Source organism: Myotis lucifugus, unplaced genomic scaffold, assembly GCF_000147115.1.
Source record: "Myotis lucifugus unplaced genomic scaffold, Myoluc2.0 scaffold_220, whole genome shotgun sequence".
Taxonomy (NCBI): Eukaryota; Metazoa; Chordata; class Mammalia; order Chiroptera; family Vespertilionidae; genus Myotis; species Myotis lucifugus.
The window spans coordinates 1,627,996-1,650,073 of record NW_005871268.1 but is presented as its reverse complement, the minus strand read 5'-3'; the positions used below and the strand labels follow the sequence as shown (position 1 = coordinate 1,650,073).

The 22,078-nt window shown below is 33.6% G+C and overlaps 1 protein-coding gene across 1 annotated transcript in view; it reads right to left on the bottom strand.

The window, feature by feature from the left end:
* ARHGAP29 (Rho GTPase activating protein 29) overlaps window positions 1-22,078 on the bottom strand; it is a 59,138-nt gene that overhangs the window by 13,956 nt on the left and 23,104 nt on the right. The window contains 12 exon segments of the mRNA XM_014463765.1: window positions 2,215-2,319; window positions 2,592-2,731; window positions 3,281-3,438; window positions 12,033-12,170; window positions 13,245-13,433; window positions 13,862-13,942; window positions 14,038-14,148; window positions 14,613-14,677; window positions 15,558-15,677; window positions 16,591-16,639; window positions 19,140-19,212; window positions 19,572-19,668. Of these exon segments, the coding sequence (XP_014319251.1) occupies window positions 2,215-2,319; window positions 2,592-2,731; window positions 3,281-3,438; window positions 12,033-12,170; window positions 13,245-13,433; window positions 13,862-13,942; window positions 14,038-14,148; window positions 14,613-14,677; window positions 15,558-15,677; window positions 16,591-16,639; window positions 19,140-19,212; window positions 19,572-19,668 (1,326 nt within the window).

Here is a 22,078-nt window from a genome sequence, read left to right as displayed (position 1 = left end):
TTAACTGGTTGCTTCTTGTATGTGCCCTGATTGGAGATCAAACCTGCAACCCTGGTTTATCAGGACAACACTAACCAACTGAGCTACCTGGCCAAGGCAAAATGACAACATCTTTTGAATAACACAGTCATAATATTTATTAGCTACAATGTAAAAAATGTGTTCCATTCTCAGACTTTGGATACAGGGAATTCTAATACTTATTCAAAAGAAAGTTGAACCAAAGAAAATTGAACCAAAACTGACTTTTTCAGGTAAATGTAAAATTGAGAATCATTCATCCCAATGAGACCTTAATTATCAATTTCTTATAGTAAGTGTTAAACATTGTACGCTCTACAAGACAGGAAGTATTTTCTGTTCACGTCATATCTAATACCTGACAGAGTAGTTGGCACAATAGCAAAGTTGTCATTAAATGCTTATTGAGTTAAGCTATAAATAAATGTATACAATGTAACCTAAAGTTTGTAACATACATAAAAATCTTTAAATTCAGCAATATAATAGTAATGTCATATTTACGTGAACAGTGTAACAAGAGACTAGGAATCAGGAACAATGATTCCTGACAGGGAACTGAGATCCAAAGATGCAAGTTCTGTCCGCAAAGGACACAGCTATGTGTAACAAAGCAGGTTCAGAAGCAGTCCAACTAGGCAATGGCGTTTATTTTTATTTGCTCCCTGCTATTAAAACAGGATTATAGTTAAGAATTAACTTAACTCACGGCCTTAACTATCTAAGGTTCAGAGTTAGAAAGGGCTTTATAAATGATTTAAACCAACAATACCTTCCCCAAAAGATTCCTCTGCATAATATGCTTAAAAGGTAGTCACCTAGTTTTTGCTTTGAATGTGTCCCTAATGACTGAGAAATCATGAGGTCGCATATTCCATTGTTAGAACTATTCTAATTGTAAAATGGCTCTCTTATATTACTGAGCAGAAACCTGCCTCTCTATAAACCCTAGTCCTAGGCCATATTTCTCCCTAAAGGAGCACGCAAAAGCACTCTACACCTTTACATTTCCAATATTTAAGGATAGCTGCCATGTCCCCAAGTTTCCTCTTTCCCAGGCTAGGCATACTCAGGTCTTCACCCATTTACCTTGTGACCAAGTTTCCATAATTTTGTCTAATTTACATGAAATCTCATAGGATCCCAAATAATTTAGGGTTTTCTCTAAAACAGGTCTTAATTTCTTGGGATTGCTGAGGAACCACACTGTTTTTATAAAGCTAATTACAAATATTCGGTTAAATATTTAGGCTCATATCTCCAGAGTATCCCTCTGAACACAGCTAGTTTTAAAGGACATAAAGCAAACTTACAAATAACAGGGCTGCATGGAAATTATTTCTAACTTAAATTCAAAGATTTATTTACATGAATAAAATTTCTATAATATGCAGAACACTAAAAAATAATGCCTTGGACTCTGTGATTAAATCCTATAACATTATCTCATGCAGTGCTAAGATCCTAAAGGAAGGTAGGTCGCCAGGAAGAACAGAACTGGAACAGTCTCTGGTAGAGGAGTGGAGAAGAAAAAATGCCAAAGTAAAAATCTCCTGGGTTCAAGTGCTACCTTCTCCTGCTAGTTGTAGTATCACTTACAGCATGTTATCCTCTTTGAAGCCACAATAGGAGCTTTCAGACACTTTCTCTGCCTTTCTAAGGAGCATGAAATTATAAAAGTACTATAAAGTACATTTATAAAAAATTAATAAGAATAGCAATCACAGGCACAAGAATTAGTGTTAACTATAATGTCCATTACAGCAATTAACTATAAAACAATCCAAAAGATAGGTAATAGTTATGTTCACAGAATAGAATACTATCCAAAGTAGAGTATAAATTAAAGATGGCTACTTACATCGATATGGACATTAAAAAGACACATGGAAGTAAAAAAAGAACAGCATGATTCCATCTGTGTATCATTCTGAAGAGGGGAAGGCTCAACTAGATACACATACTAAAACATTTGATGCTTTATTCTGGTGGAATATGGCAATGTTATCAAGGAGGTGTACATAGGTACCTAATTTACTGATAATGTTCTACTTTATTATTTTTCTTTTAACTGCATACACACACACCTCTCTCTATAATTCATTATAAAAATAAGTAGTTGTAAAATATTTCTCAAAAGGAGTATTTTAATCTTTTATCAGTTTTCACTGCTAGAGTTAAATACTCATATACCTGGACTTATAGATTCTGAATCCAAAGATCTAGACTCACTGCTTCCTCCAGTGCTCTCAGAGTCGCTGAACATCCCAAATGTCCACGACCTTATAAAAGAAGGACCTTTAAGAAAAGAATATTTAAAGTTAAACTTGGCTGCAGATAGTTCATAAGGCAAAATACTGACATAGAAAATGAGATAAATCGAGTTTCTTTAATCATAATCAAGAATCAATTTTAAGACAAGCACAGTGTTTAAAACTGTGAATAAGGCTTCATAAAGTTACAATTCAAGGCCTGATTTTTAAATTCTAGGGTTGCAACCCATTTAATAATCACATTTAAACTATTTGATATTTCATAAACTTAGTGCTGCCTTTAATGTGAATACCTACCTGTGATATCGGCACTGTTGGAGCATCTGTCCTCGTCAATCTTACTAGAACTGTCAGGAAGGCGCACAACATCCTCTAAAGAGTCAGCAGGTCCATATCCAGAAGAGTGGGAACTATTTGTTAATTGCTTAGTTACATTCCTAAGAAAAACCCAAATAAAATTCATCACTGAGGATGACTAATAATAAGCCTAGTTTATTTTGTTTTCAGAAAAATTTTAATTTAATGAATGTAGAATAATTTAACTAAATATTAAGAACAAATGATATTATATGGTTCAACTTCCTGAAGAAGGTATGAGTAAAACTTAATCATTTATACTTATTATAGCTGAAATATAGCAAAGAGTAGCAAAAGTAAAGTCAATTCATGTCATGGTTCAACTTTTCTAGTATAACCTCTGTGGAAAATGAAGGTTAAATCTGCATACTATTCATTCAAAATAGGTATAACCATGACTTGTCATTCTCAAAAGATTCCTAAATCTTAAAGATCTGAGCTCTGGGTCAAATTGAAAGCTTTTTTACTCTTAAATGAGTTACATCTTAAGTAATATTTAAAAATTCAGAAAAAAGTAAAGTCAATTCTGCCAATATTACTTTAATGAGATACCACTTTATACCAGAATAGGAACTTAGCAATAAATATTTTATCTCTTGAAAAAAATTTAGCTGTACATTCACACTTACCCATCAACTTTTTCTTCTTCAGTCGAATTCATGGCCCTGACAAATTCACTATACTCTTGGCCTGGGTCATAAAGTTTGGCACTATCACAGAGAGACTGTAAACTGTTTGCGAGGGAGGCAGCCTGTAGCTGTTGCATTTGGAAGAGGTTAACCGTTACCTGTGATCACAGATAAAGACAAAAGTCAAAATAACATGATATACAGAATGCTATGTAAAGATACATTTACTTCAAGTGACAACACCAAGGAAAAGGAATAAAGTGAAGCAAACAACATTGAATATCATCGTAAGCATACTATGTTGCCTGACTTTGTGCAAGGTCTAGATTCAGAAAATATAAGTTTTAATCCAATATCTAGGAGCAATCATTTCCAGTAAAATTGGCTTAAACCAAAAAGTTCAAAAACACAACTCCATATCCCTTCTGGTTCATAGTTTTGGGAGGTAAATGTATTTTTGAGGATCCCCAGCTCTGTACTCGAATGATTTGTTCACAATTGTCTCAACTCTTACATGAAAATGTGGGGGAAAAATTCTAATCAGAGCACTATTATTTTGATATTCATTTTTCAATCCTATAAAAATAGAAATGCTTTATATGTATAATGTATCCTAGAGTACTACATTTTTATAATTAGGTATTATTTTGAATGTACTCTACTCAAAATACATGATTCCACTGAGTTTCTGCAAATGTGTAAATATGTTATCAGTGCTACCACTTAATGTAACAATAGTAACAACAATATAACAACTGAAAGAGCTTCTAATATGCCAGATCCATTCTGAGAACTTCACTACTTTAATGCATGAATTAACTAATTTAATGCTCACAAAACCCTAGGCTTTGGGTATATTATAGCAAACAGATGAAACCCCACTCCTCATTGAGTTTAAGTTCTCCTCAGACTGGTGTCAAACAGAGAGAGCAGATTAAGTAAATAAGATAATTTCTGGTAGTGAAAACAGCTAATAATATTATGTAAGACTGTCAAGCTATGGAATATGACCAGATACATGTTTATGAAAGGTTACTTCTGACATGGTAGGTTAGTACTGGCCTTTCTGAGGACATAGCATTTGAACTGAGAACGGACATAAGAATGAATGAAAAGCTTCAGGGAGAACATCAATCCAGACAAAAAGACCCAAGGGCAAGAATTAGTGGGAAAGAGCTTGTTGCACTCAAGAAACAGATGAAAGATCAATATGACTGAAGCAGATTGAAAAGGTGGGGGCAGAAAGGGGGGCAGTCATCTAAACCACATTAAAGAGTCTGGACAGCTGTTGGAGGGTTGGGGAGTGGTGGAGGGATTGAGCAAAAAAGAAAAAAAGAGAACTCAGTGTGCTGACTGTTGGGAGTCGGGTGGAAGGAGGTAAAGGAGGGTATACGGGGGACAGTGATGGAAGGAGACTGGACTTGGGGTGGTGAACACACAATACAGTGCATAGATGTTGTGTTGTGGAATTGTGCACCTGAAACCTGGATAATTTTACTAACCAGTGTCACCCCAATAAATTCAATAAATTCAATTCGTGCACTGGGCCCTAGTTAATAATAAAAGACTTAAGCAATAATATATACAGGTAGCCCAATCTTAAATATATCTTCCCTAAATTATTCAGCCTTCTCCCATACTTAACAGAAATGCTAAAGTGAGGTCCCCAGGTGGGAGTTCCTCCAGGACTTGATAGGCATCTTAACTGAAGTGGCCCACAGGCACCTAAAAAACCATCATGCCCCTTTAGACCTTTTTGTCTCTCACTGTGTTTTCTGAATCAGGGACTTAGTCCCTTTCTTCTAGGTTCCCAATAGTTAGTGTCCATATTTGGGGAAATGAGCAAATAAAGAGTAATAGGAAGCGTTATTAGTCCAGGTCATATTGTAATTTTATATGTTTTCTGGTATTGCTCACTCAAGCACACAGGACTTCCAATTCTATGCCCAGCTTTTGTCATCTACATCTAATTTTTATTACTCCGTGGGCACAAGAATTAGTGTAAATTTTTCTGACAGCTGATGAACTACAATTTTCCATAATTTCAAATCAATGGGAAAAATTTCTCCCACTTAAATGAGCAATAATATAAAAATTAATTTTTGTTCAATATATTTCATATCTACAATTTTTTTAAATGATAGTTTTCTTGAACGTTCTAAAAAAAAAACCCAAAACACTCTTGTTCTAATTTTTCCCATTCTTCAAAGCCCAATGATTTGATTAGGTCTTTAGTGACTATCTTGCATATTTCTCCTTCCTCTCACTTAGAAACTAATTATGATCTACATCCCACATACTTCAATGCTTTAAAATTCAAGACAATTTTGAATATTCAAGAATAATCCTTAATGACCATAATATAACTATTTTTCTGGGATATGAATCTGATTGTGTATGTTCCTTAATATAGTGAATGAACCTGATTGTCTATCATCTTTATATCTCAAATGATTTTGTTTTTTTCTGCAATATATATGCAATGCTATATCCTAGAATGGAAACATATTTTTAAAAACAATTTGGGAGGTGGTGTTGAAAAATAAGTCACCAAAAATATCAATTTTTTTGATGGAGAAGAAAACGTACATCGGAGAAAGTCACAGTTTTTACCTAGAATATAATATCTATAGTCAAGAAATGTTGTTGGATTTAGTATTTGCTTATATCTAAATGTGAATAATGCCTAAACAATAAAATTAAATAAATAAATAAATGTGAATAATGCCATTTAGAACAAGTAACTCTGATTGATTAAATTGGTTCAAAAAACAATAAACAATAAGAAATTTTGCCGAAACCGGTTTGGCTCAGTGGATAGAGCGTCGGCCTGCGGACTGAAAGGTCCCAGGTTCGATTCCGGTCAAGGGCATGTACCTGGGTTGCGGGCACATCCCCAGTAGGAGATGTGCAGGAGGCAGCTGATCGATGTTTCTCTCTCATCTATGTTTCTAATTCTCTATCTCTCTCCCTTCCTCTCTGTAAAAAATCAATAAAATATATTTTAAAAAAAAATAAGAAATTTTATTCACAAATACACATATAGAACCTCTATATAAACTGTCCTTATACATTACATATTGTAGTGATTTTCATGAGTTTGGGAATTTGTTCAAATTTAGGGAACTTGAACTTTAAAGTTTACTTCATACACTGATATATATTGCTTTCCAATTTTTCAGTATATGTTAATTCTAAACTCCTTGAGAGCAGGTATCTGTTTTACCTTTCTTTTATATAACTAGTAGGCATTTATAAATACAGATGTATTATATACAAAATTAGTCAACCTCTTTCTTGTTCACATAACATCAAATTAAAGAAAATCATAATTGTATTACCAAGTAGCATCACTTTTTAAGAGGAATGTAGACAAACAAGATTGCAGCTCATGGGAGGATTTAAAACCATGTGATATGGAAAAAAGTAATCATATTTTGGGATATTTAATATAAAAAAAAACCAGAGAAGGAAGATAATAATTATCTTTAAATATTTAAAATGTTGTCTGTGGAAAAGGGATTACATTAGTACAGTATGACTTCAAAGGTCCACAGGAAACAGATTTTTTTTGGCTGAATATAAACATCATACTAATTTTGGAGCTGCTCAAACCCAGACTAAATAATCATTCAGCATGACAGCACAGCATTTAAGAGCATAGGCTCTGCAGTGGTTCTCAACCTTCTGGCCCTTTAAATACAGTTCCTCATGTTGTGACCCAACCATAAAATTATTTTCGTTGCTACTTCATAATTGTAATGTTGCTACTGTTACGAATCGTAATGTAAATATCTGATATGCAGGATGGTCTTAGGCGACCCCCGTGAAAGGGTCGTTCCACCGCCAAAGGGGTCTTGACCCAGAGGTTGAGAACCGATGTTACAACTTGTGTGCTGGGTGACCTTGATCAAGTTATTTATAACCTCTCTAAACAAGTGCTTTAAAAAAGTTAATATGCAAATGAATAACGTGGGAAATCTTTTTCAAAAGACAGATTCTGGTTACAAAAGGAATATACACACTACAGAGTGGGATAAAAGTATGCTTACAGTTATTCATTTGGAAAATAATACAATAATTAATGAATAATAATAATACAAGAATAAACGATGTGTTTTATGTATTCACAACTATAAACCTACTTTTGCCCCACACTGTATATCCTTTGTGCAACCATTAAAAAAAAACTATACAAAGAAATACAGTAAAAAAACCAACAAATAAATAAAAATGCAGGTAACAGATAAATTAAAAGGTGGATAAGAATATTATATAAATTAAAATATAATTATAATAGAGAATAAAATAGATTAAATCTATACAGGGTTGGGCAAAAGTAGGTCTACATAGTACATATAAATAATACAATAATTAATTAATAAATAAAATAAACTTACATATTCACAACTGTAAACCTACTTTAGCTGATCCCTATATTAAGTAAATTAAATAGATAAAAATGTAAGTTAAATAAATTAAAATAAGCAGCTAAAGGCAAACATAAGATATACACAGAAAACCAATAATGAAATAGACCTAAATCTTGAAAATTTATTTACAATTAAATATAAATTGTCTAAACACTCTCTTAAAAAGAGATTTGTCAAAACAGATTTTTAAAAAGTCAAGACAGCCCCAGCCAGTGTGGTTCAGTTGCCTGGGTGTTGTCCCATGTACCAAAAGATTACCAGTTTGATTCCAGGTCATAGAAGAAGCCCGGGTTTCGGAATCAATCTCTGATAGGTGGCATGAGGAGGCAATCGATGGATGTTTCCCTCTCACATCGATATCACTCCCTCTCCCTTCCTCTCTCTCTAAAAATCAATAAACTATTCTTTAAAAATAAAATAGCCCTAACTGGTTTGGCTCAGCGGATAGAGCGTCAGCCTGCGGACTGAAAGGTCCCAGGTTCGATTCCGGTCAAGGGCATGTACCTTGGTTGCGGGCACATCCCCAGTAGGAGATGTGCAGGAGGCAGCTGATCGATGTTTCTCTTTCATAGATGTTTCTAACTCTCTATCTCTCTCCCTTCCTCTCTGTAAAAAAATCAATAAAATATATAAAAAATAAATAAATAAAAATAAAATAAAAAAGTCAAGGCAACTATATGATATATGATATATAAGGAATTCACTTTAAATATAATGATCAAGTTAAAAATAAAAAAATGGAAAAAGATAAACCATGCTAAAAATAAGGCACAAGAAAACTGAAATAGCCATATCAATATTAAAATAAAGTACACTAAAATGGAAGGAAAATTACCAGGATAAAAAAATATTTCATAAGGATAAAAGGATCAATTCACCAAGAATACTAGTATATAAGTTATTAATATGTAAGTATCTAACAGAGTTTCAAAATATATAAAGCAAAAGTGGGTAGAACTAAAAATATGCAATTTTTCAAAAACTTTAAAACTCCTTTCTCAGCAATTCATAGAAGTAAATCAAGAGCATAGAAGAAATAAATAACACAATAAACCGACAGGAATTTATTGACATTTATGGAACTCTCCAGCCAAAAACAGCAAAATAAACATTGTTTTCATCAAGTGCACACTTGGAACATTCACCAAGACAGAATCATAAAACAAACCAGGACAAATTTAAGAGAACTGAACTCATACTCAGTATTCCTCCCACCGTAACAGAATTAAACTAGAAATCAGTATCAGAAAGATAGCTAGGAAAGGAAATTAAACAATAAACTTCTACAGGTCAAAGATAAAGTCTCAAGGGAAATTAAAAAGCATTCTTAACTGCACAAAAATAAAAACATATAATTCAAAATTTGTGAGATGTAGAAAAGCAGTGCTTAGAGGGAAATTTAAATAATTAAATACGTGTTTAAAAAGCAGGGAGGTCTCGATGAACAAGCTAAGCTTCCACCTTTAAATAATTTTTTAAAAAAGCATCAGTGTGGTGATTGTAGGGGCAGGTAGGATAGTGGGTGGAGGTAGAGAAGGATATAGGGGGGATAAATGACGATGCAAAAAATAAACTTTAGAAAAAAAATTTAAAAAATCAAAATAAACCCAAATCAAGCAGAAATACATTTAAAAAACAAAAAAAGAAAAACCAATGAAATCAAAAGCTGTTTCTTTGAAAAGAACATTTATAAACCTCTAGCCAGGCTAACCAAAGAGAGAGAAAGAAGGCGCAAATTACCAGGATTGAAAGAGAATATCACTATAAACATTAAAAGGGTAAGAGAATACTATGAACAACTTCATGCACACAAATTTGACAACTTAGGTGAATGAGACCAGTTCCATGAAAGCTACAAACTACCAAAAATTCAACCACAAATAAATAATTATACCAAAGAAACTGAATATACAGAAAAAATTGTCTGAAAATGAAAACTCAAAGCCCAAATGCTTTCACCAGGGAATGCCAAACATTTTTTTTTGGCCACCAAACATTTAAAAAACACCAGTTCTACACAATCTCTTCTAGAAAATAGAAGTCAAAGGCTCTTAAATGCTCAAAACAATTCTGAAAAAGAATAAAGTTGGATAACACACTACCTGATCTTAAGACTTGCTATGAAGCAACAGTAATCAACACAGGAGGTTTTTGGCAAAAGGACAGACACACTCATCTATGAAACAAAATAGAGATTCCAGAAGACCTACAAAAATGTGGTCAGCTGATTTCTGACAATGATGCAAAGTCAATTCAATGGAGATGACACAATGTTTTCAACAAATGGTATTAGAACAAGTTGACACCTGTATTAATCATGTTCTTTATTTTATGACGTTATTTTGACATTTCAAAAAGCTTGCTGGCAGGGGAGTGACGGCTCCTCCAAGGGCTAGCCAATTCTTAGCCTGGGAGCACATCTTTCATATGCAATTCCAACTACCTCATTATCTCTCACTCACCAAGGCAATATTTTCCCATGCCATATATCATCCCAGGGCCTGATATCAAACAACTGGAGACCATCCCTATACCTTAAAGCCCACTGGAAGTATTCAAAATAGCCAATCCTATATTGCTTACCCTGCCTTATATTGCCTTTTCCTTGGAACCCTCAATTAAGGGTCTGTATTCAGCTTTCCCCTCACTCCCACTCTGCTTGACCATACCTGGTATTTCTCCTGTGGCCCTGTGTAGCATAGCATGTCCCCATCTTTCAACAACACTGACCATCCAAGTCAGCATTCAGTCACCTCCATAAATTAAAATCCGCTGGATATAATTTTAATAAAACATCCATATGCAAAAAAGCAAACCTCAACTTACACTTCACACCTTAGATAAAAAAATTAACTAAAAATGGATCATATATCAAGCTTTTAGTAGAAAATACAGAAATCTTTGTGACCTTGGATTAGGTGATACCAAAGCATGACACATGAAAGAAGAAACTGATAAATTAGATTCCATCAGTATTTTGCTCTATAAAAGATACTGCCAAAAGAATAAAGAGGAGACTTTAAGACACTATATGCAAGCTCAACATTAAGAAAACAACTTAATTTTTAAAACACAGTTAAAATACAGATTGCATATAAGCCCTTGAAAAGATGCTCAATATCATTAGTCATAATGGAAACACAAGTTAAAAAACAGCTACCTCTACACACTTATTAGAATAGCTAAAATATAAAAACAACTAATAAATGTAGTTATGGATGCAGAATAACTGAAACTCTCATACATTACTAGCTAGAATGAAAAATATTATGGCCTCCCTGGAAACCATTTTGGCAATTTCTTATAAAGTAAAACAGACATTTATCATACCACTCAGTAATCTCACTCTTAGGTATTTACCCTAGAAATATGAAAACTTACATTAACACAAAAACCTATAAACAAATATTCATAGTAGCTCTATTCATAATCACTCCAAACTGGAAACAACACAAATGTCCAATTGGTGAATGGATACACATTCATATAATGGAATACTACTTTGAAATAAGAAGATATGAACTATTAATACATGCATAACATTGATGAATCTCAAAGGTATTATGTTGAGTACAAGAAGGTAGTCTCCAAAGGTTACATACTAATGATTCCATTTATACGAAACTCTGGAAAAGACCAATCTAGAAAGATGGAGGACACATCAGTATTTGCCTAGGGTTAGGGGTGAGTGGAGAATTTGACTACAAAGAGGCAGTGTGAGGAAATTTTCTAAAGTGGTGGAATTGTTCCGAATCCTAATTGTCATGGTGGGTGGTTATACAAATTTATGCATATGAGAAAATTTGTAAAATGTACAAACCCCCCAAAAAGGTGGGTTTTTTAACATTTTTTTTTTTACAAAAACAAGTTTAAAGAGGCAAACGAAAACACTTAAGGGCAGGATTATTTTGTTTTCAAATAAATCACTGGGCTCAATTTTAGTATTTATTTTACTTGATTTTTGAAAAACACACCTCACAGTGTGATAGAAGTTTCAGGGGTCAAATCCATTTTGTCAACCAAGCTAAAATAGACAGTGGCATAAAGGCAATTTCAAAGTCTCAGACATCAGTTTTAATTAAACAAATCATCTACTCATGAGGTGAGGGTATGGGGAACCAGATATAAAAATGTAACTCAAACTGCTATTAAAAACTTAGAGCCAATTTTAAAACTCTAAATGTTCCATTAATTGTAGACATTAAATCCCATAAGAATCATTGGATTTAATTTTATCATGACACATCAAGCATCTCTCTCTCCCTTCTGCAGATAATTTTTCCCCCTCCTGCCGTCAAAGTACTGAAGAAATTACTTACAGCTTTAAGGGTAAGATCACACTGGAAAACAAGTTTCCGGAGTTGTGCCAAAATTTCTCTCTTAGTATTTTCTACATCATTTCGTCTTTCTTCAACATTTGTCATACAAACTTTATAGAGTTCATTTGCTTCTTCTACCTTCAGGAGTAACACAGAAAAAAAAATAACACTAATCCTCAGAATCTATATTTTAAAACAAATACTACTGCAGGAAAGCTCAGTTTAAATAACAGATAATAGTATGGCAAAGGCTTGGGAGGGGCGGGTGCAGAGAAGAGAGGGTCAATGGGAAAAAAAATAACAAAACAAAGGGAACATCTGTAATACATTCAACAACAAAGATAAATTTAAATAATAATTAAAAGCCTTTATGTATAAAATTCTGGTATTTTATGTTTTAAATAGCATATTTTTAAAGATAATTTGTTTTGGTCAGTGATTCAAGGGAACTTAATATCAATGAATAGTCAAGTACGATTTACAATTAGTATATTGTTTGCCTATAAAATAAATGTCCAATTCTACTTAACAGCCTTTTCTACTTACATTTATCATTGTCTATATAATCTTCTTACAGAATTTATCAAATTATATTTCCTAAAGACAAAGCTTCAGCCTAGCCTTGTTATCAGGTATTGAGATTAATACACATATACATTCATAAAGAATCATGTCAAAAATATTAAACTACTGCTTTCTCTAAGATACTTCTTTCACAAACAAACCCAAAAATTCAAAAGATAAGCAAAAGTCTTTTAGCAGAGTGGTTTTCAAAGTGTGGATCCCCACCAGTAGCAGCATCACCTGGGCACTTTATTACAAATGCAAGTTGTCTGAGCCAAACTCTAGACCAGGGGTCCTCAAACTTTTTAAACAGGGAGCCAGTTCACTGTCCCTCAGACGGTTGGAGGGCCGGACTATAGTTTAAAAAAAAAAACTATGAACAAATTCCTATGCACACTGCACATATCTTATTTTGAAGTAAAAAAACAAATCGGGAACAAATACAGTATTTGTATTTGCATGTGGCCCGCGGGCCGTAGTTTGAGGACCCCTGCTCTAGACCCACTGAATCAAACTCTGGGAGTGAGGCCCAACAGTCTTTTTAAGAAGTCTTTCAGGTGATCCTGATGCATGCTGAAGTTTGAGAACCAAAGCTTTAACAGATTATTGCTAATTCAACTTGCAAATAGCAACAACAAAAATTATTACTTTTTGAAGAGCCTCCTCTTCTAGCCTTCGCTTTTTTTCTAGCTGCTTATTAAGATTTTTCACTAATCCACCGCTTGCACACTGATGCTCCTCTTCTGCACGAAACATCGAAGATTTCGCTTTTTCATACTCATCTTGACGTTGTATGCATAACAATTTTGCCTTTTTAAGAGCAGTTTCTGTTTCAAGCTATACAGAAAAAAAAGAGTATTAAATAGAGAATAAGAAAGAAACCCAAAGTTATAGGTTTCTTTAGCATATTCAGCAAGACAGTTAATACAGAACTCAGAAAAACTACACAGTAAGATATGCACCGTCTCAGGGTGTTGCTTATATACTGCAGATGATTTTTTAAATACGTTTTTAATTGATTTAAAAATACATATTTAAAAGGAAGAGATAGAAACATCAATGATGAGAATCATTGATTGGCTGCCTTCTGCACACCCCCTACTGGAGATCAAGCCCACAATTTGGGCATGTGCCCTGACCAGGAATTGAACAGTGACCTCCTGGTTCATGGGTAGACACTCAACCACTGAGCCACACCAGGTGGGCTACTATAGATGATTTAAATGTTCACAAATAGGTAGATAAAACTCCATTAAAATACTAACCATTTTATTTTGTTCCTGTTTCCAAAGTTCTTTCATTTCTTTCCTTTGTTTTTCCATTTCATTTTTCCTCCCAAGTAGAGGCTGTCAAGGTATTTTTAAAAAAGAAAGAAAAAAAGCTGTTTTCTAAAGGTATGCTGTTTTTTTTAAATATGTGTATTGTAGATAGAAAATTTTACCTGCACAAATTTGTTGGCTTGGAGAGCTGCAATTGTTTGCTGTAAAAGGTGACTGCTCTCTATATCATTAAGAAGAGCATTGGTAAACAGAGACTGCAGTGGCATAAACTCCTAGAATTAAAAAATGGAAAGTAATTTTTCCAATAGAAATTGCACTAGTGCTCCAGACCCTCCCCCACCCGACTCTTCTTCAAAAAGAGAAATTTTAAGTGTAGACTTTATTTTAAAGAAAAATATCTAGTTGTAAATATGACTATGGGAAAAATATTGAAGAAAATTAATGATAATTAATTATAAAACTAGCAAAATTAGTAGCTAAGATAACATTCATATAAAATTGTGAATTTCCTAGGTGTTTTTTTTTTCATAATGAGTATCCAAGTCAATTTAAAAGGATTTTATTCTGTTAACAAAAAGTTTACCATTTAAGTTCTTTCCTATATGAACTATGACATTTTCTGATTTTGCAAGGCACTATCAGGAGGAGCTCATCTGAATAATCTCTTCTATATCAAGAGATTATGAGCTACCATAATCTCTTAGTATAGAACCCTAGTAGTTCGCTGAAAACTTACCTGTAGTCCAAAGTTAGTTCTAGTTGCCTCTGCCAACTTAACAATATTTCTAGAGGACTCCAATTCTGAAAAGGTCAAAGAAAGCATCAGAAGATTTAAAAAAATTATTTATCCCCTCCCACACTCCAAAATTTTTGTGCTTCCCCAATTAAAAAGTGATCAGAAATAATAGTTCACATCATGATATGATGCTGTGATTCTTCATCCAAAGTGTTTGTCAAAATTTACTGGGAAACCTTCAAAACTCACTTGCTTAGACCTTAACTCTCTGGGGAATGGGACCTACGCCTGTATATTGTCCTTTTATAAGACTAATCAGGTGATTCTGAAGGGCATTCTCACAGGTTTTGGGTAAATTCTAGTATATTATTCCAGTTACTATTACGTGATCTTAGGCAAATATGCACTCTTAACTTTAAGCAAATTGCCTATCTTGTTTGTCTCAGCTGTAAAATGAGGATAACAATTCTTGTCCTGCCTATTTCACAGGGTTTTGGTAAGGACTAAATAAAATAATGGATGTAAAAGCATTTTGTCAACCATAAACACTGTGAAAATATTAGCTATTAAGATGCTCCTTAAATGTTTCCACTGCCTTCTGTTCATACATCTATTGTTGGTTTTATCTCCTTTTACCATATTATATTGATAATTGCATTTCTTTTACCCACAAAAGTATGAATTTCTTAAAGGCCAACACAGTATACTATTTGTCTTTTGTGTCCTGAGATGTAGTGGTTGCCCTACAGTAATGTTTGGTAAGTACATTTATTGTAGGAAAAGTCTTTCTTATTTCAAGAAGAGAAAATTGACAATGATTTTACTTACTACAATGAAACAGCTACTAATTTGGAATCATATTACTCATAGTCTGTAGCAAATGAATTGCAAACAATTTAGTTCTTACACTCCAAATTTAATCAGATGCCCCAAAGGACCACTTACCCAAGTTAAGCTTTTTTTCAACCCATGACACTATGTTCTTGGTATACTTTGACCATGTTTTCGCATATGACAAAGCCAGTTCTACAGAGTCAGTGTTCTTTAACAGCATGCTGTCTAGTTCTGCAGGAGAAAAATGTACTGAAAATAAAAATATTAAGATAAGCACATATTAAATATGAGCCTGTAATTCTAAACAAAGAAACATTCAAATTCTAACGTGCTCGTCAATGAAAACAGGTTTAAAAAATACAAGTAACATGCCCTGGCTGGTTTGGCTCAGTGGATAGAGCATCGGCCTGCGGACTGAAGGGTCCCGGGTTGGATCCTGGTCAAGGCACATGCCAGGGTTGCGGGTTCGATCCCCAGTAGGGGGTGTGCAGGAGGCAGCCAATTGATGAATCTCTCTCATCATTGATGTTTCTCTCTTTCTCTCCCTCTCCCTTCCTCTCTGAAATCAATAAAAATAAAAAAGTTTTAAAAAAATACAAGTAACCAATTTAGAATTAAAGTCACAGTTTAAACTTAAATTAAAATTTATTCTTGATCTTATGTGTATTTCTATTATACAACAAGTTACCAGCCCAATAATTCTTTATTTTTTAAATACATTTTTATTGATTTCAGAGAGGAAGGGAGGGGGGAAAGAGAGATAGAAGTATCAATGATGAGAATCGTAGATTGGCTGCCTCCTGCACAACCCCTACTGGGGGTCGAGCCTGCAACCCAGGGATGTGCCCTTGACTGGAATCAAACCCAGGACCCTTCAGTCTGCAGGCCGACGCTCTACCCACTGAACCAAACCAGCTAGGGCCAGCCCAGTAATTCTTGATCAGTATCTATCATCATAGACTCTACTCCAGCAGGGTTTTTTCCTTAAGTTTAATATGTAAAACTTTACATGTCAGTTTATGTTAAGATACATATATTAGGTTACTAAGCAGGAAGAGATCCAAAACATTTATTAAAATTCAAAACATTTATTGAACTTAACTGAAAACAGTTCAACAAAGGTTTAAAGTACCTTAAGCATTACCTTTTTCATTGGATGAGTCCACTGATTCCACAGAAACATTTTCAAAAGACTTACAACATGGAAGAAAACAAATTTAAGATTAGAGCAGAAGGTAACAGATTTTTGCTTCAGAATTTTTTCACTCTAATTTGTTACTCTGACATAATTCCTGCTAAAGTATTTCAAGTATTTAGAACTCAAAGGTTCTGAGAACTCTGTTCAAATGTCAAAACATTTTATAAGAATTGTATAGCTTTTTACAACAGTAGTTCTCAAGGTCTAAGAATAAATAACCTTATTGTTTACTAACAGCATTAGTTAATGTTAATGAATCCATTTAAAACATTAAATTCTGCAGATCTCAAAAATATTAGTCAGGAAGTTATATAAGCAATTTAAGTAGATTGCTATCTAAACAGAAGACAAAGACCTATATCTTCCAGCCCTTTTACCATTTTATTATATGACTAGAGGCCCGGTGCACAAAATTTGTGCACGGGAGGGTCCCTCAGTCAGGCCTGCACCATCTCACAATCTGGGACTGCTGGCTCTTAACCACTGGCCGGCCTGCCTGCCTGCCTGCCTGATTTCCCCTAACCCCTCTGCCTGCCTGCCCAATTGCCCCTAACTGCTCACCTGCCTGCCTGATCGCCCCTAACCACTCACCTACCTGTCTGATTGCCCCTAACTGCTCACCTGCCTGTCTGATCACCCCTAACCGCCTCTGCCTCGGCCCCCGCTGCCATGGTTTCATCCGGAAGGACGTCCTGAATGACGACTGGAAGGTCGTTCGGCTGTCTGGTCTAATTAGCATGTTACGCTTTTATTATTATAGACAAGCATTTTCTCTAAATGTCTATTGGAAAGCACAGTGCAGAACTTTCTATAATAATGGAAATGTTCCATATCTGCACTAATAAGGTAGCTACTAGCTACATGTAGCTATTTGAGCATTTGAAAGTGGCTAATGTAAATGAGAAGTGAATTTTTAATTTTATTTAAAATTAAATAAAACATGTGGCAAGAGGCTACCTTATTGGACAGTGCAGGAAAACATCTACCAAAATTGTGAGATCACAAACAAACTTGATCTAGTTAGTTAGGCAATATAAAATATGCAAGGATTCAATGCAACAGAGACCAAAAAGACCTGGGACTGAAATCCATCTCTATCACTTATTAGTTGTATGCCACGGGGCTACATATTTAAGTTCACTTAATTTTAGTTTGCCCATCTGTAAAATGGGGATAAGAACACTACTTTCATTAGGCTATTTTAAAGACTGAGATGAAACAGGCTTCAAACATAATAAGCACTATTAAATAAATGGCAGCTATTATTTTTAAATACATTTTCCAAACTTCATCAAACAAAGTAATTTTTTAATTTTTAGTATTATATCATCATAGTTTTTATTTCAATCTCTAGACATTAAAAACTGCAAAAAGGAAAACAATGAGCAAAAGGAAAAAAGAAAGCATAAAGTATTTTCCTATTAAGAATTAGTATAATCTGTATACATAACAGAGTCCACAAAACAGGAAATAGGATTCACACCAAAAAGTTACAATGTTCAGAGCCTTGTGACACAGATATAATTTTTATTACATCATCTGAACTAGCAGAATGTTTGAAAAGATAACAATGAAAAAAAGATCATGAACGATAGCAAAATATTCAAAGATCTTAAAATTCTTCACCATTCTGATATGCTTTATACACTATCCTCCTTAATCAATGTATGACTTCAGAAATAGTAAAGTTTTTTTTCTCAATATTGTAGCGCATAACAAATGCCTCACATAGTCATTTATATTTTGTGTATCATTTTAAGACCTGGAACTTTTATATTATTTTGATTATACTACAAGTACTTGACACACTTCCAAATATTTGTTGAAATCCTTTTTGTATATGATCATCCTTAACAGCAAATAATCAACATATGTTCCTAATGCAGTTTGTTTAAATTTCTTGCATTTGGTGAAAAACATGTATTTAAATAAAAATACTACAACTATAAACCTTTAAAGAAATATTCTACATAGATTCCTCTATGTTCTATTATTTCACAGCAATTTTTCTTCCAATTGGAAATCAGAACCCAATCCTCTGACATACTTATAGGGATGCTCTTAGGGAGACTTAAGACCTACTTATGTCTGTTAATAAGTGTTTCATGGTAACAAACAAATTGTAGGATTTGTGAAAATATGAACACTTCTTTACTTCTTGCATTATTTTTTTAGGTTTCCAACAGTCTTTAAGATCTAAGACAATGTCAAGAGAGAAAAATGGTTAAGAATTACTAAAATTTTGGACCATATGATATAGAAGATTCATTACATAAGACACTAAAATGATCAGCTATGTTTTTTTAAATGATAGTTCTACTTAAAAAGTACAATTACACTTTTGTTCCAGAAACTACCATGAATTATAATATTTAATAGAAATTGATGTTTTTCTTGCTCAGATAAAAAACTACAAAAGAGTATGCTGAGATTAAGATTAGAAAATTATTGAAATATTAAGTTGTGTCTTTGCTTTCACACAAATTTGCCCCTACCTTACTTTCCCGAGAAACAGGCAGTCGAAATAATGAATCATTGCCTACATCTCCCATAAGGAAGTTTGTCAGACTATTGAGGGAGGTTAAAAAAAAAAGAAATAAAAAAACAAGTCATTACACTGCTATGTCACAGGATTTACATTCAACATGTCATCCAGAATAATTTTTTTCAATAATATCCTTAGAAATAAATTCCTAAGACTCTATTCACATAAACCACACAGTCACTTGCAAATGAATGCTGCCCCTAAATAGCTCTAAGACACCTTCAAATATAGTAATAAAACAACCCAGTACAAAGTTTTTCCAATGTGATCCTATTTTATGTTGGTTAACACTTTACTTAACATGTATTTACTGAATTATGTGACATAACTCTCACTGAGATACCTAGGCCCAAAATTCTTTAAATGAGAGTCCTCTACTTACATATTCCCAAAGGTAAGGGCCAAGGTTTCAATGGAAGAAAACACTTCTCTGAAGAGGTCGTTTTTGTTTTCTTCATTAACATCTGTGAAGTTCACAGCTATAGGTAAAAGTTGGTTAAAATCAATGACAAAGAAAATATTTTAAACCAGATTTATATGAAGTCATTTAAACCCTTACAAATCTACCATTACTTATAGAATCATCAGAAAATTCAGAAAATGAACAGCTTAATACACAAAAAGGACATGATGTTTAAGTTCTTCATTTTAAAAAAATCATACCAAGAAATCAGCTTCCACAAAAGTAACTGGCATTCCAAACTGACTACTCCATGTATTATATAATTTGACACATCTAAGAAGTGACTCAATATGAAATCAATCAGTCTTGGAGTTCCAGAGTCCATGTCATACCAGAACTCTCTCATTAAGAGTGCTCTGTGCTATTTTCTCTTGCTTATTGCTTTATGGTATTTTTTTTTTTAAAAAGCTAAACACACACTGTGGCTTACTTAAGTCAACATGAAATACATTTTTCACTATGAATTACCAATAACTGAAGTCTTATATACATTTGACATAGCATAAAACCTATATACAAAGCATAGCACATAAAAAATACCCAAAGTTTTAGAAAATTTAAATTCCTACCTATTTATAGCCTTATTTCGTACAGGCCTTGGGCGCTGAGGTACATGTTAGTTGATAGATAGCTGTCTAATGTTTATCAGAGGGATATTCTAACATTTTGAATTTTGCTAAAGCAAATGTGAAACACTGAAAAAGGTTTCTTATTATAATTTCTATGTGCACTTTTGATAAAAATCTAGATACAATTTATCAGAACAAAATCTGAAAGTGGAATTAGCAATTTTTAAAAAGTAACCCACTCTAGTCAGGTTGAGTTTAAGAAGCAACTGGCTCCCTGTATCCTACCTTCCCTAGGATACTTGCCACCAATGGGAAGGTAGAGAAACCAAGTGGAGAGGAAGCCACTCCTTTGCCTTAAAACAGAGTTGTTCTTAAGTTTGGCTCCACATTAGAATTACCTAGGGAGTTTTAAAACCAAAGCCTGGGTCCCACCACCAAAGGTTCAGATTTCATAGGTCAGGGTGAAGCATAGATAGTTATTAAAGTTCCCCAGACAGGTGATTCTAACATATAATTAGGGTTGAAAATACTTGCTGGAAAGCAAGGATCTCTAAGCAGGAATGAAATAAACCCTAAGCCTGCAAACCTCATGAAATTACAACCAAGATTTTACATGTATAAGCCTTTGTCAAAAAGTCCCTATCTTTCATCAGAGTCTTCTAAGTATCCCAATACAAACAAAAAGAAAAATCTAAGAACCACCATAATTAATTTTAAAAATATTTTTTGACTTCTGCTCTGGCTAAGATGGAAAAATAGGCTTATACTTCTGCCTGAAAGAACTAAAAGAAACCCGTAACAAAATATATGAGATAACAGTTTTTAAGACACTTGCTATCAGGCAACAAAGTTCTAAACGACAAGAAACAAATGTGGTGAGCTCTACAATTGCCCAGCTTACTGCCTAATATCACACAAAGTAGATTTCTGAGCAAAGGAAACTTACCAGGGATAAAGAAGGTCATTTTATAATGATGAAGTCAATTTATCAAAAGGACATAATCCTATACATTCATGCACCTAATATAAACTTTAAAATGCCTGAAGCAAAAACTAATAGAACTATAATGAGAAATAGACAAATTCACAGTAATGCCAGAGATTTCAATAACGCTCTCAATAACTGACAGAAAACATAGATGGGAAATCAGTACGAATATGGAAGACTTCAACAATACTATCAGCCACCTTGACCAGATGGGATAATTATAGAACACTCCAACCAATAACAATAAAATACATTCTTTTCAAGTCCATGGTGAATATTTATCATATTATTGGCCATAAAACACATCTCAATGGGTTTTAAAGGATTCAAATCAGGCAAAATATGTTGTGACTAGATAGGATTAAATTAAAGATAACAGAAAGATTTCTGGGGAAATCCCCAAATATTAGAAAACTAAATAACACACTTCTAAATAACTCATGAATCAAAGAAAAGAAGAGATTAGAAAGTATTTTGCACAGAATGAAAATAAAACACAACTTATCAAATTGGTGAAAAGGAATCTCAGGGAGGCACAGAGGCGAGGGATTACAAAGGAACATGCATTATCTGGACTGTGATGGTTTCAAAGGAATATGCATGTCAAACTGATCTAACTCTACCCTTTAAATATGTACACTTTACTGTATGCCAATTATACATCAATAAAGTTGTTTCTAAAATCTCACTGGAAAAATAAGACTTTCAATGGTAATTTATCATGTATTAGGAGCAAAAATGTAAAGCCTACTCATATTTCCAAACTTTAACCTGTTAGACTTTAAAGAAAAGAAATACTTTATAATACTATCCAAAATTCTGTAATTTTTCTTTCCTATAAGTATACTTTTTCAAAGCACTACTCTGAT